The sequence below is a fragment of the Nyctereutes procyonoides genome, unplaced genomic scaffold (assembly GCF_905146905.1).
Source record: "Nyctereutes procyonoides isolate TBG_1078 unplaced genomic scaffold, NYPRO_anot_genome, whole genome shotgun sequence".
Classification (NCBI taxonomy): domain Eukaryota; kingdom Metazoa; phylum Chordata; class Mammalia; order Carnivora; family Canidae; genus Nyctereutes; species Nyctereutes procyonoides.
The window spans coordinates 16195106-16215146 of NW_026575047.1; the positions used below are offsets into that span (position 1 = coordinate 16195106).

Below are 20041 nucleotides of genomic sequence, written 5' to 3' on the forward strand. Positions count from 1 at the left end.
TTTAATGTGAAAGGAGAAGAAATGGACAAATCCTGAGGTACAACTGTATCCATGAAGCAGGAAAATGGGCTAGCAAAAAAAAAAAAAAAAAAAAAAAAAAAGGAAGAAGTGATTATCAAGGCAAAAGGAAAAATAACCAAAACCCAGATAAGAAAAATTATCAAAAAAAGCAGAGCCCAAGCTTGAAAAATTGGACAGTATCTCAGATCTAAGGTCTGGAAAGGAGTACTCCATTATGGAGTAAAATAAATCTTCAGACTAGACTTGCTCCCTCCCATTCAAACATGAAACCTAAGCTATTTTATAATGAGCCTTATTAAATTATCTTTATTTTTTTGTTCACCTTCCAAGCTACTGAAACAGTTTCGTCTTTAATGACCAAGGCCAAAGTATTTATCAAAACTCATTCAACAATGCTTTACTGCGGATATTACATAATCCCCATGATAGAGTGCCCATTCATCAGGTGGAGATATATACCTAACTTGCCCAGCATCTTTAGAAACTAAAACACATGAAAATGTTTAGGTAACTAAGTCAATGTCAATATGCAGCATCTGCTCTACATTCTAGAGCCACACGAACAGATCCAGACTGCACTAGGAGAATTTATATTTTCGGGAATAACAAGAAACCTTCCATTGGTTATTACTTGTGATCATCAGTTTCACACAAGATACTCCTGCCAATAAAACAGTACAGAATGGTTTTTGTTTTGTATTAATCTACATAAAGCATTTAGTTTGAAATGTAGGTCATGTGTTTTTTTTTTTTAATTGAAGAGAAACCAAGCTCAGTTTTCTTTTTTTTAATTCTTTCAATTTTTTATTGAAATGTAGTTAACATATAGTGTTGTGTTAGTTTCAGGAGCACAACATGATTCACTACTTCCTGGGGTTAGTCAGTGCTCTCCAGATAAGGGCACTCTTAACCTCCTTTATCTATTTCATTTACACCCTCCCACACCTCCCTTCTGGTAACCACCAGCTAGTTCTCAGTACTTAAGAGCCTGTTTTTCTGTTTTTCTTTCTTTCTTCATTTTGTTTTGTTTCTTAAATTCCACATGAGTGAAATCATATGGTATTTATCCTTTTTGACTTGTTTCACTTTGTAGGTCATAACTTTATAAGTAGGCCAAACTGTTTGTGGCTTCTACGTTGCTATTAGCATACATCTCAGTTTCTCAGGAAAATAGTTTGAAACTAGCAATTGCATCTGTTGGACTTAAACATATGATGGCTGCATCTAACAAATGGTTCTCTTATAGCCTAGAAGTATTATCTAGCTCCTTAGTGCCTCACTTACTAATAGGAAGTAAACAGTCATGAATAAGTACAAGTATTAATATAAGTATTAATAGTAACATTCAGTTTATTCTTAATTACCAATGCTAATGGAGATAAACAGTGATATAGATCATTCAAACACAATAAAATAGATTACAAGCGTCATTGGTATTTGGCTATGCAATGTGTGTGCCTAAGATATGGGGAATATGCTTTGATAAATCACAACATTCCAAATAAAATACTGATTTTTCCCTTAGGCTAAGTGTCTTGGGCAAAGTTAGATACTACGCTAGCTTCTATATACTCTTCACACCAAGGTACTTTTATTCTTTCCAATAACAAATATTTACTATCTTGATCTTACCACTGTGCTAAAGCACTATTCCTTAGAGAATATGCCCTAACCTAGATATGGCTTTGCTCAAAGGAGAGCATTCTGGATCAGAAAAAGGAAAAAAGAAAGAAAAGAAAGAAAGAAAAAAGAAAGAAAGAAAAGAAAAGAGACAGAGAGAGAGAGAGAGAGAGAGAAAGAGAAAGAAGAAAGAAAGAAAGAAAGAAAGAAAGAAAGAAAGGAAGCAAAATCACCACTTTCTTATAATTATGCTAGAACATAAATAAAAGATACCAGCAATTCCCTCAAACTACTTTTTTTTTTAAGATTTATTTATTCATGAGAGACATAGAGAGAGAGGCAGAGACACAGGCAGAGGGAGAAGCAAGCTCCATACAGACACCTGATGTGGGACTTGATCTAGGAAACTCCAGGATCACGTCCTGAGCTGAAGGCAGCAGCTCAACCACTAAGCCACCCAGGCGGCCCCCCTCAAACTAGTTCTTGAGGTTTTCAGGAATGAATGCCAACTACCGTATGAATCAAAAAAATATTTTAAAGAAATAAAAAAGCAAAAACCAAGAAGAGAGACAATACTCTGTGACCACTGGATTTAGCAGTAGGCCTATTCATTAGTAACATAAAGAACTGAGTATACTAGAGATTACTACTACATGAGGGCTATGTAAAAGATTACTAACAGAATCTAACAAAGTTTAGATGGACCTTTATTTTCAATATGCTAATATAATTGAATTAAAAATTCCTCCATGGAACCCATGATCAATTTCAGAGAGAAGAAGTACCTGCACACCATGCCTATTCATTCATACAAATATTTACTAAGTGCCTAATGAGTGCCAAGATCTATTCTGAAGACTAGGAATGGAGGCATGAACAAGACAGAGCACAACCTTGATCTCCTGGAGTTTGCCCTCTTGTGAAAGGAGGAGGGCAATAAAACATATATATATATAATCTACTACGTAGTGACAAGTGCAATGGGACAAAATAAAGCAAGGCATGAGTAACATAAGAAGTGTTATTTTATAGCTGGCACTAGAAAAAGCCTCAGAAAGAACGCGATGGTTAAGCAAAAGCCTAAAGGAAATGGAAATGACAGAGCAAGTCAAGAAGAGGGCTACAGGAAGAGCATTCCCAGATAAAGAAAGTGGCAAGTGTCAATGCCCTGGGGTTGATATGTTCAAGGAACAAGAAAGCAGAAATGTAATGAGTGAGAGAGAAGACAGATAGAGACAAGGACAGAGACCAGAGCCAGATCACACAGGGGTTCCTGGACATAAGTACTTTACTTTCAGGGAGATGGAGAGACAACACAGCATCTGAAGTGAACTGAAATGATCTGACCTCTTTGATGAATGATCTCTGACAGCTGTAGAGAAAATAGGACTGTAAGTTGAGCAAAGAAGGTTATTACAATAACCCAGATAGAGGTGGTGGCTCGCATTAGAATAGTAATGACAGAAGTGTTGAGAATCAACCAGAATCCAGACATATTTCCACCGTCAAAAATGATCAGATGTGCTGATGGATGGATGTGAGCTTTGAGGGGAAAAAGATTCAAGAATGACTCCACAGTTTGTGACCCACTATGATAGTCGACCAATGTATACAATGGAGCACTTTTAATTCCCCTGGCTCTCCCTCCAGCTTGTAAATGTTCCATGACTTGTTTCTAAAAACACTGAATATTTTTGGGGCACCTGGGTGGCTAAGTTGGTTAAGCGTCCAAATCTTCATATCAGCTGAGGTCATGCGATCCGGCCCTGTGTCGAGCTCCATGCTCATTGCAGAGTCTGTTTTAAGATTGTCTCTTTCCCCCTCTGCCTCTGCCCCTCCCCACTGTGCTCTCTCTCTCTCTCTCCCTCAAAAACAAAACAAAACAAAAAACAAACAACAACAAAAACAACACTGAATATTTCAAGACAGGTAAGTCTGCTTGCCCAAAATAACTAAAGGGAAATTTATGTTTCCTACCCAAGTGTTCCTTAGAATAACAAAGCTTTGCAGTACCAAAGCTGCCACTGGAGGGCTGTAACACGCTGTCTGGAAACAAGAGTTGAGAGGAAAAACACCCGCCTGCTTTGCAGGGATCCAGAATCAGCTGAGGTGGACAGGAATGTGAGCCTGCAGTTAAAAGCCAGCACTGAAAAAGGCCCAGGAACCCACATGACCACTCAGAATTCTTAAGCCCTTTTCTCACTATAAGAACTGCCGACTCAAAACATCACCTGCTTTTTTAAAGTAATGCATCTACATGTGTGACCGCAGGTCCAGGGGAATACAGACCAGAGAGATCATTAGCTGTTATGACCCTCTGACCAACTCCAATGGCTCTCCTTGGGGACAGAGGAATCCAACTAAATCTTTTATTTAAGGATGAGTATTTTTAAAATATTATTTCAACATAATTCACTTTCAACTAAGAGCATAACAATACTTCATAGGAAACCTGGGAGGGCTGAAGCCTTTGAAAATTTGTGGGGGAAAAAAAAACGCCAAATTGAAATCCTGTCTTAGCAATGCCAGTGGGCAATGCAGCAGTTTGGAGACAGTGACACTGGCTTCAGAGGAGACAAATGACAGGATGTTCAGAACCTTATCACCAAAACTGGAGAATGCATTTCTGCTAGGATGTCAAACCATTTCCCCTTTGTGTTTTATTTTATTTTTTTTTTTAGATTTTATTTATTTATTCATGAGAGTCACAGAGAGAGAGAGAGAGAGAGGGGCAGAGACACAGAGGAGAAGCAGGCTCCATCCAGGAAGCCCGATGTGGGACTTGATCCCGGGACTCCAGGATCACACCCTGGGCCGAAGGCAGGCGCCAAACCGCTGAGCCACCCAGGGATCCACCCCCCCCCTTTTGTTTTAAACTTTTGTCTTAAGATTGAAGTAAAGTTTCATTTTGCCTAAAAGTTAAGTCAGACATTTCATAACCCACTATGGTTGTTTTCTCAGTTCCCCCAAAGAAAAAAATAATCATCTGTATATATGGAAGGAGAAAAAGAAAAACAATAAAACACACCTAGTATCTTGTGGAAGGTTCCATACTAAATACAGACACACATGTACCATTTACACACACATACACCTCTACATATATCTATGTTTAAAAATGCTGGTTACTACATGAAAATGACTTTCAATGAAACTAACTTGGTAATTCCATGTGGATAGTCTCTATTTTTGCTGAAGCGGTATTTTTATGCTTTTAAAGCTTAAAGACCTAAGACTTATTTAACAAATAGTAACTTATACCAAAGTTTTAATGAAATTCTTATACTGTTCATATAATTATGTGATATATGAACTATGAACTATAATGAACTATGTACCACACCATGTAACTTTTAAACATGTGGGTTGATATATTCAACCTAAATGTGTCTGTTTAACTTTTAACTACAGTAAGCAAATATGGCTAAACAGATTTTTCACACAGGTTAGAAACTTTATTTAGTATGTCCATCTTAAAATGCCTGCTATTTGGCATGTGTGAAATTCATTTTGAGAAGCCAAGGCGAAAGTGATAAGCACCTCAAACAAATGGGCAGTCACCTTCTGGGCAGAGAAAACCAAAGCATAAGGAAAGATCGTCATGATATCCAGTCAAGAGGAGAATACTTTAGGCTTTCCTGGTCACAGAACCTGCAACAGCTCAATGATGCCACTGAGGCAGAAAAGCAGCCACAGACAGTATGTAAATAAATGACAGTGACTGATCTAACATGACTTTAGTTACAAAAAACAAGCAGTGGCCAGATTTAGGCTTTTGGCCGTGGTTTGTCAACCCCTACTCTAGGCTATAGCTCTCAACAATTTTTTAAATAACAAGTCGAGTAATAAACACTTTTTCCATTACATATGCATGATAAACACAAGTAGTCTCACAATATAATACACTTACTAAAAGCAATGCACTTTGATATTTATTATTCTATTTCATGTTTGGCTTTTTTTGTTGTTTTGGGGGGATTTTTCTTTTTAGTACCATCAGAAACCACTAAGTTGACCTCACAAATAGATACTGATTCACAGTTTGAAAAAAGGTACCCCAGTGTGAACAGCAGCTGGAACTTATGCATTTATTGATTATGCCAAGGAATAATGAAGGCTTTCTAGAAATATATAGGATTTATTCAATGTTTCTCATGCCATGCACTGCTGTATGTTCTAGGAATCTATTTAGTGAACACAAATAACTTGTCAATTTGTTTATGACATTCAAAATAATATAAAATGTAAATCATTTAAAAGTAATATTTCAAGATTTCTTGACATTTGTAGTGTCATTGGTTTATCAATCTTCTGATTGGTTAGAAATTAATGTCTATTGTTACAGGGATAAAGAAATACTCTTACCTTCTTTTTCTACCCTAAAAACAAAAGTTCTTTGTGTTGTAACAACTTCAAATTTGTTGTCTCCTTGAACTCGTACCGTAGATATAGCAGAAAGGGGAATTATTCCTTTTGAATACTTCTCCTGTGTTGGTTTGAGAAAAAGATACACAAATGAGACAGATTAAAATGAAATTCTTAAAAAAAATGAAATTCTTATGCCCTTATCAGAAAAATGGTACAATATTTACAAATCTTTACAAGTATATTGTGCTTCTCTTTCATAATTTTAATCTAAAATTTTTAAATGACATACAAATAGTATATATTCTTAGACACACTTAACACCCAAGAAAGGAAAATATTAAATGGCTCTTTCATATCAGATTTATTTTCAATTTTCTCTTCTTCTGGGATTTAAAATTAAAAGGCAAAGAATCAAATACAAACAATTGTACTAGACCAGCAATATATAGTTCCAAAAACCAAAGGTATGTTTTTTAACAATCTGGTCAAAATGATTTTATGGTGTTTGCAGACATCTGCTGGCCATAATGGGTAATGTAACTAAACTACTTCAATACTACTGCTACTGCATATTGTGAACAAGAATATATCTCAAAACCAGACTGTCGGATTATGTCAGTTAAACATATTACTTAAGGATTCTAATGAATATCTTATTATCACAACTGTCTCACTCTACCTTTAATTCCTCAACAAAAAAACAAATGAGAAAAGATGCACGTGGCTGTTTGCAATTGGTATATACCTAATACAATTTTGGCTGTTGGCAAATGGCATATGCGTTTTACCATTTTGCTCAAGAAGGTCACTCTGAAGACTACTGGTAGTTTTCTCAGTCTTCCATTTTTCTGGATCCACCAAAACCATGCGGCATAAGGACCGCCTGACAATTTCAGCTATTTACTAAGGGTGAAATATTTACCAGGCCTTGTATTAGAAAGAAAATTCAAATAATATTTATACATTCAAGGAGACTCAAAGTGAAAAACTAGCTAATGTAATGAGAGAAAAGTGTAAAACAGTGCAAACCATGGAAAATATGAGTACAAAGATGGGAATTCCTCATTCTGCTTAAAAGAGGTCAGATATTTTCATAGACATAATGACTTTAGAGCCTGACCCAAAGAAACTTAAAGTTTAACCACACAGATAACTGGTTGGGATGCCATCACGGCTGCAAAGCTTTAATAAGAGAGGCATAGGTAGAGATATAAGAGCAGCCACAGCGTAAAGTCAAAACAGGTGAAGCTAGAAATATACATCAAGGACACATTATGGAAGGTCTTAAATATCAGAGGAGTTTGGATACATCTTTACAAGGTTTCTTCTACTATTCCCTTCCACAGAATGATTCAGGGAACTATTTCTTGGGGGCGGGGGCAGAACTCTCATTTTTTAGCAGATCCCAAGTATATGAAGCAACTGGTTAGGAATAAACTGTACTAAACCATTCCATGTGGAGAACAAATGCCAAGGTCATATTCTTCCTCGTGGCAAACTCCTACCACACCTATCAGATAGGTTAGGGACAGTCACTATCAGCAGCATGGTGTTCTACTGGGAGGTTATCCTCTGCCCGTTGAGAAGATATACTATGCTATCATGGCATTCCCTCTTAGTTCTTTGGAGGTTTCTTCTCTTCTAATGCCTCTGGCTCCAATCTCCTATCCCTGACTCTATGTATGTATTAAAATCCTATGCATTCTTCAACATAATTTTTAATGCCAATGCCACAAAGGCTTTCCCACCTCCCCTCACACAGTCAAAACTGAATACAATATTTGAATTGGAACTGAAAAAGAGTGGGCAACCTTATAGAAAAAGAAGGATGCCAGGAAGTAATTTCAAGGTAACTGTTCTTCTTGATTTCCATTTTTTTTCCAAGGAAATCCATTCCTACTATTTTAACTACCAATTTTATGAGGAAAACTCTATAAAATCAGTCCCTTCCTTCCTTATACATTTTGGTCAACTCTAGCCTCATATTTCAAGTCATCAATGGTGCATGTAATTGTCCCATTAGTACCTCAAACTTTTTCTCCTGAAAACATACCCTCCCCCTTCTATATCTGTTCATTAAAATATTACTCTTCTAGTCAGTCCTAGTCTTTCATTTGTATGGCTCCTTTGACCCACATAACTTGGGACTCTCCCTACAGTGACAGCGTCAACTTCCTACCTGGCATTCTCTCTCTCCAGTCATATGAGCCTTCTTTGAGTTTCCATGAATATAGCATGTTTCTCCCCAATCTAGTGCCTTTGCTTATACTCTATTCTTCAAGGAATGTTATCCATAACCACCTCCACATAGCTACGGCCTCTACATCCTTCACATTTCAGCATAAGTATATGCTCCAGAAGAAAGGTTTTCTGACCAGCCTCTTCTCACAGGCCCCCATCCTCACCTAGGCAGATGACCTTATTTTAAGCTAATAACAACCTGTATTTTTCCTTTTAGCAATTACTAACTATACCTTAAGTGGTGATTCTTATATTTACTGTGTGATCATTTAAGATAATCTTCCCAAATAAATGATGGGTCATACATCTATTTTCCTCAGACCTTTTATATAATTGGCATTGCAGAAGTATTTTCTCAATGAATGAATTCTATGTCCAATCAGTCACAATCACAGCCAAATCAAGCTCTGACAGCTCATTTTTATATATTTCTAAATTCATTTTTTAATATCTCCACTAGCCTACACAGCCTACATCCAGATAATTAATGCCCGATTTACCACACACTCCCCTGATTTGCCTCCCAACTTTCAGCTTCTTTTCCTTCTAACCTTTCTTGTATACGATTGTTCAGATGTCATAGTTGGAAAAAATAAAAGATTCATAGAGGGGAATTTAAAAAAATGGATCTTGGAAGTCTGCACAGGATTTTGATTGGTGGTAATGGTTCAGAAGTTACAGATGGAAGAGCAAAAACAGGGAGATGAAATGCAGGAAAAAGACATGTTCCTATTCCCCCACAGTGTGTATCCAGACATCGTTAAGAAAGGCTATGCAAAGAAATACATGACTGACTGGCTAAAGGAAACCCAATAAATGCAGCAGGGTATAATATGCAATGCTAGGCAGTACTAGAGCACTAAGTGCTCCAAGAATGATAAAAGTGGGAAAATGTCTCCCTCGTATCAGGCAACCTCAGACATGGGAAGGAGCACAGTACCTTTGGGGACGGTGCAAGGGCTTGTCTGGCTGTAAGTCTACAGTGGCTCAGATCAGACTGAAAAATTTAGGATGTCCACAAACATTTACACTTCATCCCTTAGATGATCCATTCTCAAATTTTAGTTTGCTTGAGAATTACAATGGCTCATAAAATTAGATCTCTAGTGAGATAATTAACCATTTGTTGAATGAAATGTTACCATTAATACATTTTTCAGGAGAGAAAAATCAAGCAGCATCGTAGGAAAAAAGAAATAGGAAATTTTTTAAGATTTTTCCCTCTTCTAGGTCTGCTTTAAGAGATTAAAAAACAATTCCTTACAAAAAAGTAACCCACTCACATGCCTATAATAATATCATATTTAACAAGTAAATACTCTAGAAGAATAATAGAGAAATAAATTCCCCAGGAGTGATCAAAATGTACTCAACAAACTATTATGTCACTTTCACCTCAGGAAGTTATAGTTTCTTTAATGGCTCATTTACAATCTATTATGAGATCTCAATAAATCCTGTAATTTTTAACACTGTAGAGTTGATTTTATATTTCTCTTCAAACAACACATTATAAAGACAATATAGAGGAGGGGAAAAAAAGACAACAAGGCTCAGAATGATTGTGTTTTTCAGAGTGTAAAATTTTTTAAGGACAGAAATTTCAAAGCACCCCTTGAGTCTGTAACACACAGATATCTAGGTCAAGTCTGCCATTTATCTACTACCACTTTCGACAATGAAATGACCACAGGGCAATTCTGCCCACAGCTGAGTGAGAATGGGGGTGAGAGAGATTTCCTGGTAGGTGACTAGATATCAAGGCTGGTGGGATGATGCCACTTTCATTAATATAATGAAAAAGTTCCTGCAGAGACCTGATGGAGCAGCACTGAGGAAAGTGAGAGAAAACTAAGGAAATACACAGCTCTGCCCAGCCAAGCGCACCTCCGATGCACCTTTAAACACCAAAAGGCCCAACAACCACCAACACTGCACAGTCACCTGAGACAGTCGCTGTGGCCACACCTATGCTTTCTGTACACTGGCCCTAAAATTCCTTCTTCCCAGTCCTCCAATACACCCTTGAGCAAGGTGAGTCACAAAAGAATCTGTGTCTCCTTTTAGAAAACATCCATCTCAATGTTTTCAAGTTTTGCCAAGATGAAACCAACCATCTCAATAGTAAAGGGATGGAAATGCCACAGAAAACAATTAGATTTTTTTTAATTGTTAAGCTAAAGACTTTATAACCATTTATTTTAATGAACTTATCACAATTTCAAATGAAGGCTGCATCATTTTTATTGCATCATTACCTAAAAATGTGGCAGGCATTCATCTCACTGCATTTCAGGTGATCTTTCAAAGGACAAACAGAATGAGTCCAGTTGGACACCGATACCAGAAATTCTCTCTCCCAAATGAGGATATTGATGCCACCACCAACAGAGCCTCATGGCACTGAAGCCTATCTCACTCCTGAATAGTTCAATCAAACCCATCCCTGGCATAGAAACTGTCTTAACATTCAAATACACAAGCAAACTAAAAACATTAGCTAAGACAGAAAAACAGCTTTTAAAAAATTACTCATCCTATCATCTTGCAAACCTCAAAGAAGTGTGTTTAAACTTATTTGATGCTTTTATCTGGATCACTGCAAGGTGAAACCAAGTAATTAATACTTCTCTAAACTTTCATTGTTCTTAGCATTGTAGCATGTAAATGTATGTTACTTTCTACCTAAAAGCATCCCTAAAAGGGGATCCCTGGGTGGCTCAGTGGTTTAGCATCTGCCTTCAGCCCAGGGCGAGATCCTGGAGTCCCGGGACGGAGTTCCACATCAGGCTCCCAGCATGGAGCCTGCTTCTCCCTCTGCCTGTGTCTCTGCCTCCTCTCTCCCTCTCTCTCTGGGTCTCTCATGAATAAATAAAATCTTTAAAATAAATAAATAAATAAATAAATACATACATACATACATACTTCTGGTTCTCTCATGAATAAATAAAATATTTAAATAAATTACATAGATAGAGTCACTTGCCTAAAGACAAAATTGTGACCACTTTTACATCAAGATGTTCAGTGAGCTCTAACCTCAGAGAACCTTATCAGCTTCATCTCAAGTCTTCTTCATATATCATATTTCCCAATCAGAAAACTGATTTCCCATCTGGCCATCTCATTGTTCTCTATGTTACTACATCCTGTTCTCTCTAGTCTCTATGGACAAACATTCCTCTCTTTTCAAGACCTGTGACAAATGAAATCTCATACAAGAAGCCCTCTTTGGTTTTTCTATACCCTCCCAGAGTACAAAGTAACCTCTCCTGTATTGCCTACCTCGTAGTATCCTTTTGTAAATATTCCTTAGTGCTCTCTAGGAGAGAGACAATTGCTTATTCATTCTTATATCATTCATAACAATTCCTCTAGTTTGCAGAAGACACTCTATAAATAATTGTTGGATATATAATTTTTTAAATCCAAATTTTATGTGTCAAAGAAAAGTTAAGCAATGAACAGAAGGTTTCACCCATGGAAATGTTTTACACATTGATAACCCAACACTTGTTCTTAAAAATCAAATTGTTTGCTTAGTTTACTGAAGTATACCTTGTATATATAAGACAATCTTTGAGAACTATAAAATGTACTTACTTTCTCATTATTGTAATAAGAAATGCTAAGGCCATCAAATTTCACCCATCTCTTCTGAAACATGCGTTTTCTGTAAAACATGAAAATGCTATTTTACATTCAAGTATCGTGAACTTGGATTTTAAATACATTTGTAATGTAACTGCGTCCAGCACACTCCTATTTGTTGTTAAACAGTATAAAAAACATTAGGCTGTAACAATGTACAGTTTTTGCAATGGCACGTAGGAAAAAAACAAAATGACATTTTCTAATGAATTAACATAGGAATTGAAAACAATGTTACTGTTGGTTCTGGCACAAAAATAGACAAAGGTCAATGGAACAGAAAAGAGAGCCCAGAAATAATCCCACACTTATATGGCCAATGCATCTACCACAAAGAAGGCAAGAATATACAATGGGAAGAAGAGTCTCTTCGTCTCTTCAATAAATAGGGCTGGGAAAACTGGACAGCTACATGCAAAAACAATGAAATTGGACCACTTTCTAACACCATCCACAAAAGTAAACTTAAAATGGATTAAACATCTAAATATGTGATCTGAAACCATAAAAATTCTAGAAGAGAATACAGGCAGTAATTTCTCTAACATCAGCTACAGCAACAGTTTTCTAGATATGTCTCCCAGGGCAAGGGAAACAACAGCAAAAATAAACTACTGGGAAGACATCAAAATAAAGAGATTTGCACAGCAAAGGAAATCAACGACAAAACAAAAAGGCAATCTACTGAATGGGAGAAGATATTTGCGAATTATTTATCTGATTAAGGGCTTAATATTGAAAATATATAAACAACTTACACAACTCAACACCAAAAAAAGCAATTCAATTAAAAAAATGGGTCGAGGACCTTAATAGACATTTTTCCAAACAAGACATACAGATGGCCAACAAACAAAAGATGCTCAACATCACTAATCACCAAGGAAGTGCAAATCAAAACTGAAAAGAGGTATGGCATTATGCCTGTCAAAATGGCTAGAATCAAAATGACAAGAAATTAACAAGTACTAAGGAAGATGTGGAGAAAAAGGAACCTTCATGCACCAATTCCTCACTGGTGGAAATATAAGTTGATACAGCCTCTGTACAAAACAGTCTTGAAGGTTTCTCAAAAAATTAAAAATACAAATACCATATGATCCAATAATTCCACCACAGAGTATCCAAAAAAAAAAAAACCCACAAAAATAGGATTTTGAAAAGATATATGCACCCCATGTTTACTGCAGCTTTACTTATAATAGCCAAGATATGGAAACAACCCAAAAGTCTATCCATAGATAAAAGGATAAAAATGTGTGTACATATACACAGATACACATAACAGAGTATCACACGGCCATAAAAAAGGATGAGATCCTGCCATTTGTGACAACATAGATGGACCTAGACAATATTATGCGAAGTACAATAAGGCTGAGAAACATAAATATATTATGATTTCACTCATATGTGGAATCTAAAAAAATGAATAAACAAAAAAGCAGAATCCAATCTATAAATACAGAGAATTGACGGTTGCCAGAGGGGAAAGGGTTAGGAAGATGGGTAAAATGGAGGGGGGGGGGGGAATGGGAGATACAAGTTTCCAGTTATGGAATGAACAGGTTATAGGAATAAAAGACACAGTACAGGGACTATAGCCAATGACACTGCAATAGTGCTGTATGGTGACACAGATAGCTACACTTGTCGTGAGCAGAGCATAATTTGCAGAGATGCTGAATCACTGTTTTACATCTAGAACTAACGTAACACTGTATGTCAACTATATTCAAGTAAAAACTTAAATAAATAAAAAAAATATTATTAAGGGTATTAATATGCACATTTATAGGTTAGTGCAAAATGAAGTTTGGTGAGAAACACTATCACTGCCCCCAGTTCCCCTAACAGAAATAATCCCTTAATCAAGATAATATAGGGGTGCCTGGCTAGCTCAGTTGGTAGAGCATGCGACTTTCTATCTCAGGGTCATGAGTTTGTGTCCCACATTGGGAAGAGAGTTTACATAAAAATAAATAATTTTTTTTAAAAACTTAAAAAAGATAATATAGGGGGATCCCTGGGTGGCTCAGTGGTTTAGTGCCTGCCTTTGGCCCAGGGCGGGATCCTGGAGTCCCGGGATCGAGTCCCACGTCAGGCTCCTGGCATGGAGCATGCTTCTCCCTCCTCCTGTGTCTCTGCCTCTCTCACTCTCTCTCTATCACAAATAAATAATCTTTTAAGAAAAAGACAATATAAACTTTCATCCTTCATCCTTCATTAAGCTTATAGTATGTATCTTATTTTACCTTAACTTTTGCTTTGGAGCATGAATAATATTTTCCCAAAATAACAAAGCTTTGTCAATTGGATTTATAGAGATAAATTACCTAATTTTGATCAAATGAGCTGAAAAAAGCCCCATATAGAGAATCCTTTACAATCATCCAAAATTCATTGAAATATTAACGTTTTTCAAAAAGAATCAGAAGAAAGGCAAATGCAATTTAGATGATTATCTTTTCTGAAAATAAGAAACAAAGCAGAATAATGTAATCATGCTTCCTATTTAGGTTTAATAGAAAAAACTTTTTCTGACTATATAAGGGAAAAGTAAAGAACCAATTCCCACTTGGTCTTGTTTTGTTTTGTTTCAGAGCCCTTCCCGGAAATCAGACAATCCTATTCTCTAAGTGGCTTTCTCTACTTGACGCAATATAGATACTTTCAGCTTTTAACAAAAATCATATATGAAAACTAACTTCCCGCTTGAATAAAGTCATTTCTAAGCATATATGTAAATAACAATCATGTCTACCTTTTCTATTTGTAGCTTGCTAACATGTTTAAGATAAGGGATTAGTTTAATATTCTGTGATTTTCATAGGATTTAAAGATAGAAAAAGAACATCTGGAAGTGTGAAGACCTCGTCTTCCCTGCTTTTTTCTGAGCACCAAACACGTATCACTCAAGTGAAATACAGCAGGCCTCCCACATTGATCTATTCAGCTTCACATAAAATCAGAGCAAACCGGGTCAAATGGATAAAAGTTTCCAAGTTCATCAGTACAGACATTTCCATATATAAGCATCTGGATTAATTAAAAAGTAACAATAAAGACCTTGAAATCATAAACATAACTACTCAGCTTTCTATCATCTTTCCGCTTCCTTTTAACTATTCTTGGTCCATGTTTTCTTAACACTGAAACGTGCAGTAGATAGACATCTAGTTTTTAAAACCCAAGGGTTTTTTTAAATCCCTTGCATTAAAAACATTAAAAGGTAAAGAAGTATTAAACACACAATAATTGCACACTGAACAAATTAATCACTCTGCACTCATTTAATGTTGATCCATGCCATACTTGAAGGCAGGTAAATATACATCTTCCCACACAATGTCAGCAATAATTCTGTGTATCAAGATTTTATTTTGGACTCTACCCACCTTACTTTGTGAATGGTGGTAAGCTGGAGCTCAATAGTATATATAATCTTCCATTTCAGAATAAAAACAGTCAACACATGTAGGGAGATCATTACCATTACTCTTCTATTCCCTTTGCTAATCACTCCTTCTCTTCCAGAGTTCCACTATACTACCTATACAAATATTCCTTTCCTGATGAGCCAACCCAAAGCAAAAGACAAAACTATTCTCTCTCAAAGCACACCTTTTCCTCCTAATACTTAATACAATCACTAATATTGTATGTATTTGTTTACTTGCTCAATGTCTGTCTCCCATATCATACCTTATGCTTTATAAGGACAAACTCCAAGAGTGCTTCATCCTTCACTACACAATCAGCAACTAACATAGAAACATATATGGCACTAAAAAAAAAAAAAAGAATTTGTTGAATGAATAATTAAGTGTAGTCCCTTTAGCAAGATGACAAATAAACCTCAGTGACCAGAACTCAAATAATCAGCATCTTAAAAAAAGAAAAGAGGGAAAAAAAAAAAAAAGGTTGGCAGAAGACAGGAAAACTTCTGAACACTCAAAATTAAATTCAAACTTTCAAAATCTGCCAAAGCACAGAGTGCAAAAAGTTTCAGAACCTGCTTTAATGTGTTTTACTTATTTATTCCAGGGACTCCTGAGTGGCTCAGTGGTTAAGCTTCTGCCTTTGGCCCAGGGTGTAATCCTGGGGTCCCGGGATTGAGTCCCACATCGGGCTCCCTGCATGGAACCTGCTTCTCCCTCTGCCTGTGTCTCTGTGTCTCTCATGAATAAATAAATAAAGTCTTAAAAAAAAAAAAAAAAAAGATTGTTTATAGCAGCCACTTGGACTCAACAAGCTTCCTCGGGACTCCACAGCCAACTATTTGGGGTCTGAGGCATCACTCAGGAGTATAACATCCGTACCCAAGGAAAACTAAGGGAAGAGATAAAGCAGACTGTTTAGGGATCAGTGGTACCACCATCGGACTACATTTCCTCTCGGGCACTGAAGACAAAGGACACACTCTATCCCTAGCTCTGAGCAAAGTCTCACCCAAAACCTCAGCCTCTTTCAAACTCATTTTCCAAGACATTCTCCCAACCATTTAATTTTTGCGACTACCAGGTAACTATTAGATGTGTTCAGCCGTTTTAACTCAATATTCTTAAAGATTATTAAATCCTTCTAATAATCTATGGAGGGATGGGTAAATAGGACAAATCCCAACCCACAGCAAAATGGAAGGAGAGGCCACAGGGTGTGTAGCACCTGAGGAAACAACCATTTTGCATTGTTGAGACTACTCTGCAATCCTCTGATTAACTCTCTCCTTCTGCTTTCCATCTTTTATCCAGCCAGCCATCAAATCTGTGGGGACCTACTCCATGAGCACCATCCTCCTGCCATATTGCTACCTATCTCTAGACTCTTTCTTGCTGCCTGGCTCTCTCAGATGCAATTTTCTCCTCTTGAAATGCTCCCTGCCTGCTCCAGACATGACCAGTTCCTTAGCCTTGAAACCTCAGCTTGAAAGCATTCCCTCCAGGTAGCCATCCTTGGTCAGATCCTAAGATCCCTTTGGTCTCCTGTTCCATTTCTTCACTTAATGACACCTAACAAATTGTGCATTTATGTATTTGTTTTGCTTCACCCATCTCTCATGCTAGATATTGAGAGATTGGAGTGGAGAAACCATTTCTATTTTGTTTATCAATATAAAAGCGGAGACTGTCACAGTTCCTAGCAATAAAGTGTGCTTAATAAATATTTAATGAACAAAGGAACTTATTTTTCACTGAAAAATGCTTACTCAAATTCGCATTATTTATAGAGATAATATAAACACCAATAAAATATTTTACCCTTAATTTCACTTTTGCTTTTTTCAAATACTAAAGATATTTATTAATATGACAAAATAAAAGCTTTGGAATCACAGAAAAACTAGAACCTATAGAAAGCTTGTAAAATTCATCATTAATATCTATGTATTTTTTAAAATATATTTTATAACACTTTTAAAACGTGCTTTTTAAAAAATGTATGCATTTGACATGTCCTTATTTAAAAATACAAATCAATACAAAATGTTTCCAAAATTAAATTTATATAAATATTATTTAATCTATTTTGCTCATTAAATGTCAACATTCAATTGACTGTTTTCTGTAAGTTCAATACTGAATTCTAATAACTAGTAATTAAAGATAATAACTTACATTTATATCCCTTCTCATATTATACTCCTTTCCAGCAAATGGAAACTCAGATTTAATGTAGATAAACCCTACAAATTAATTAAAATTTCAGTGAAATAATAAAATGGAGAACTTGAGAAGATATTTTGTATTTCTAAAGGTCAATGTACAATTTTAAAATAAATATTGATGAATACTAAAGTTTTAAGAACTATCTTTTCTGTGCAAGGGCTATATATTTCTTTCACATATTTATATAAGGCTATTAGATATCAGGCAAATAATAATAATTCCACTGGGATTATATAAAATTAATCTACTACACCCAATTAGAGGTTCCAACAGCACTTTAGACATTTACTCTGATGTAAGCTACTGCTTTTCCCTTAAATTTCAGTTAACAGCTCAATTTGCTTATCAGTAAATGTTAAAAATAAAGACATGGTATAAAATACAGTGTCATCCTGGCCTGTAGCACATAAATTAGATCTGAAATAATAATGAATTATTATAAAGAAATGACATTTTAAAGCCTCAATTTATTTGGCATAAGCTTCATAATAAAAACAGCAAACGGTATATTGTGCTTTGTTCTCGGCACTGTTGCAAGCCATATACAAATATTAATTCACTTAATCCTCCAAGCAACCATATGAGGTAACATTTTTATTCCCATTTTACAGATGAAGGCACCATAAGCCCTGGCAGGTTACATAATTTGTCACACAACTAGTAAAAAGCATATCCAGGAGTCAGATCTCGGCAATCTGGTCCCAGTCTTTGCTCTGAACCACTATGCCAAACAGACTAGTACGTTCGATAGCAAGGCATCCTCTGGCAGCGATAACATTTGACCCCTACCCATTCTATAGGAGTTCAATTTTGCCAAGTGCGTCAGAATTCCTTCAGGAAAAAAGGTAGAGTAGACATGAAACATATTAGCCTAGGTCTTATCCCATTTTGTTTTTAGGGTTCTGAAGGGAAACATTTCCTTAAGAAGCTTTTTTAGAATAATTTATAAGACTTGTGCCACGTTATCGAGCGAACTTCTATAAATTCTTCCCTTGAGCTCTGGTATAGGGCAGCTGGTATAAAGTTTCAACTGCTATCATAAATACAGCCTTACCACCTGATGTCAGCATTTGTTGTCTCAAAACTGTATTTTAAAAACTTTTTTTTAACAATAGTGTATATACAAACAATTAAATCTGTATTTATGAAGTACTCACACAGAGGTACTCCTGTTTTAATTTCATTCTTAAGTGTCAACAGGGTTTGGGGAGGGGTTTTTTGTTTGTTTTTTAAAAAATGCTCAGTATTTTAGTTCTAAAAAATTCCCCCAATCAAACAAGTACGGTCACCAATGATATTAATATAAGGTGGCAGAGGTTACCAAACTGTCATTAAAAATGATACAACTCAAATGAACCTTATAGGCACTAAGTCTAATTTATGGCTTTTTAAAAAAGATTTTATTTATTTGGCAGAGCGAGCAAGAGCACAAGCAGGGGGGTGGTGGGGGGAAGCAGCCTCCCCAAAGAGCAGGAAGCCCAACCACATAGAGCCGGATCCCAGGACTCCAGGATCATGACCTGAGCCAAAGGCAGACACTTCACCAACAGAACCATCCAGAGTGCCCCAAATTTATGGCTATTATTAATCATCACAAGCATACTTCTCAATTATTGTAAACAGTATCTACTGAAAAAGATATTTAACATGGTGTTCCATTTGCATCTGCTTTGTTTACATAATCCTGAAGAATTACATGCATATTTCATCTTATTCACTAGCTTCAATGTTTTAGAACTACCACAATTTCCAAAAGTGTAGATTTTTATCTAATTACTAATTTTTTTATTAAGCTTAGTAATTATTTTACCTACTCTTTTAAGTATGAGGCTTTTAAATGATGCAGTAGTAGTTATGAAGTGTTTTGTAAGTACAGATACAAAAAATTATAACTGTATAACATACCAGTAGATTTTTATCTAATTACTCATTTTTTTATTAAGCTAAATAATTATTTTACCTACTCCTTTAAGTATGAGGCTTTTAAATGATGCAGTAGTAGTTATGAAGTATTTTGTAAGTACAGATACAAAAAATTATCATTGTATAACATACCAGTACTATCTCTTCTTGGCCTTTTGGCTAAGATCAAATGTAAAATGCCAGCATTTTTCTATTCTAAAATGCATGTCCTTACTTTTAAACAAACCAAAATGATAGTTTCCAAGATTCGGTGAACCCAAATAAGTTAGAGCCAAAAATCAAAAACCAAACCTCTCTGAAATCCCAGCTTCTATCTCTGCTATACCTAATTATTTCAATGAGAAAAAACAAATATTATTTTAACGTAAAATTCCAGGTGCCAAAAAACCTTTCAGAAGTCAATAACAAAGCATTCACTTTAATACATTACTACCAATTTTCATAATATTCATAAAAAGGGTACATGACATGGTATATGAAAAGCTATGTCGAATGGCACACTATTTCATGCAGTCCTATTCTACAAACACACACACACACACACACAC

General features: G+C 35.9%; 1 protein-coding gene across 6 annotated transcripts in view; it reads right to left on the minus strand.

Annotated features, from left to right (window-relative positions):
* The window catches only part of ARAP2 (ArfGAP with RhoGAP domain, ankyrin repeat and PH domain 2), a 188644-nt gene that overhangs the window by 130017 nt on the left and 38586 nt on the right, over positions 1 to 20041 (minus strand). For all 6 annotated transcript variants that reach the window (XM_055326211.1, XM_055326212.1, XM_055326215.1 and 3 more), the window contains exons 7-8: positions 11854 to 11923; positions 6007 to 6127 (exon numbers count right to left, since the gene is read on the minus strand). In XM_055326211.1, the coding sequence (XP_055182186.1) occupies positions 6007 to 6127; positions 11854 to 11923 (191 nt within the window). The remainder of the gene's footprint in view (positions 1 to 6006; positions 6128 to 11853; positions 11924 to 20041) is intronic.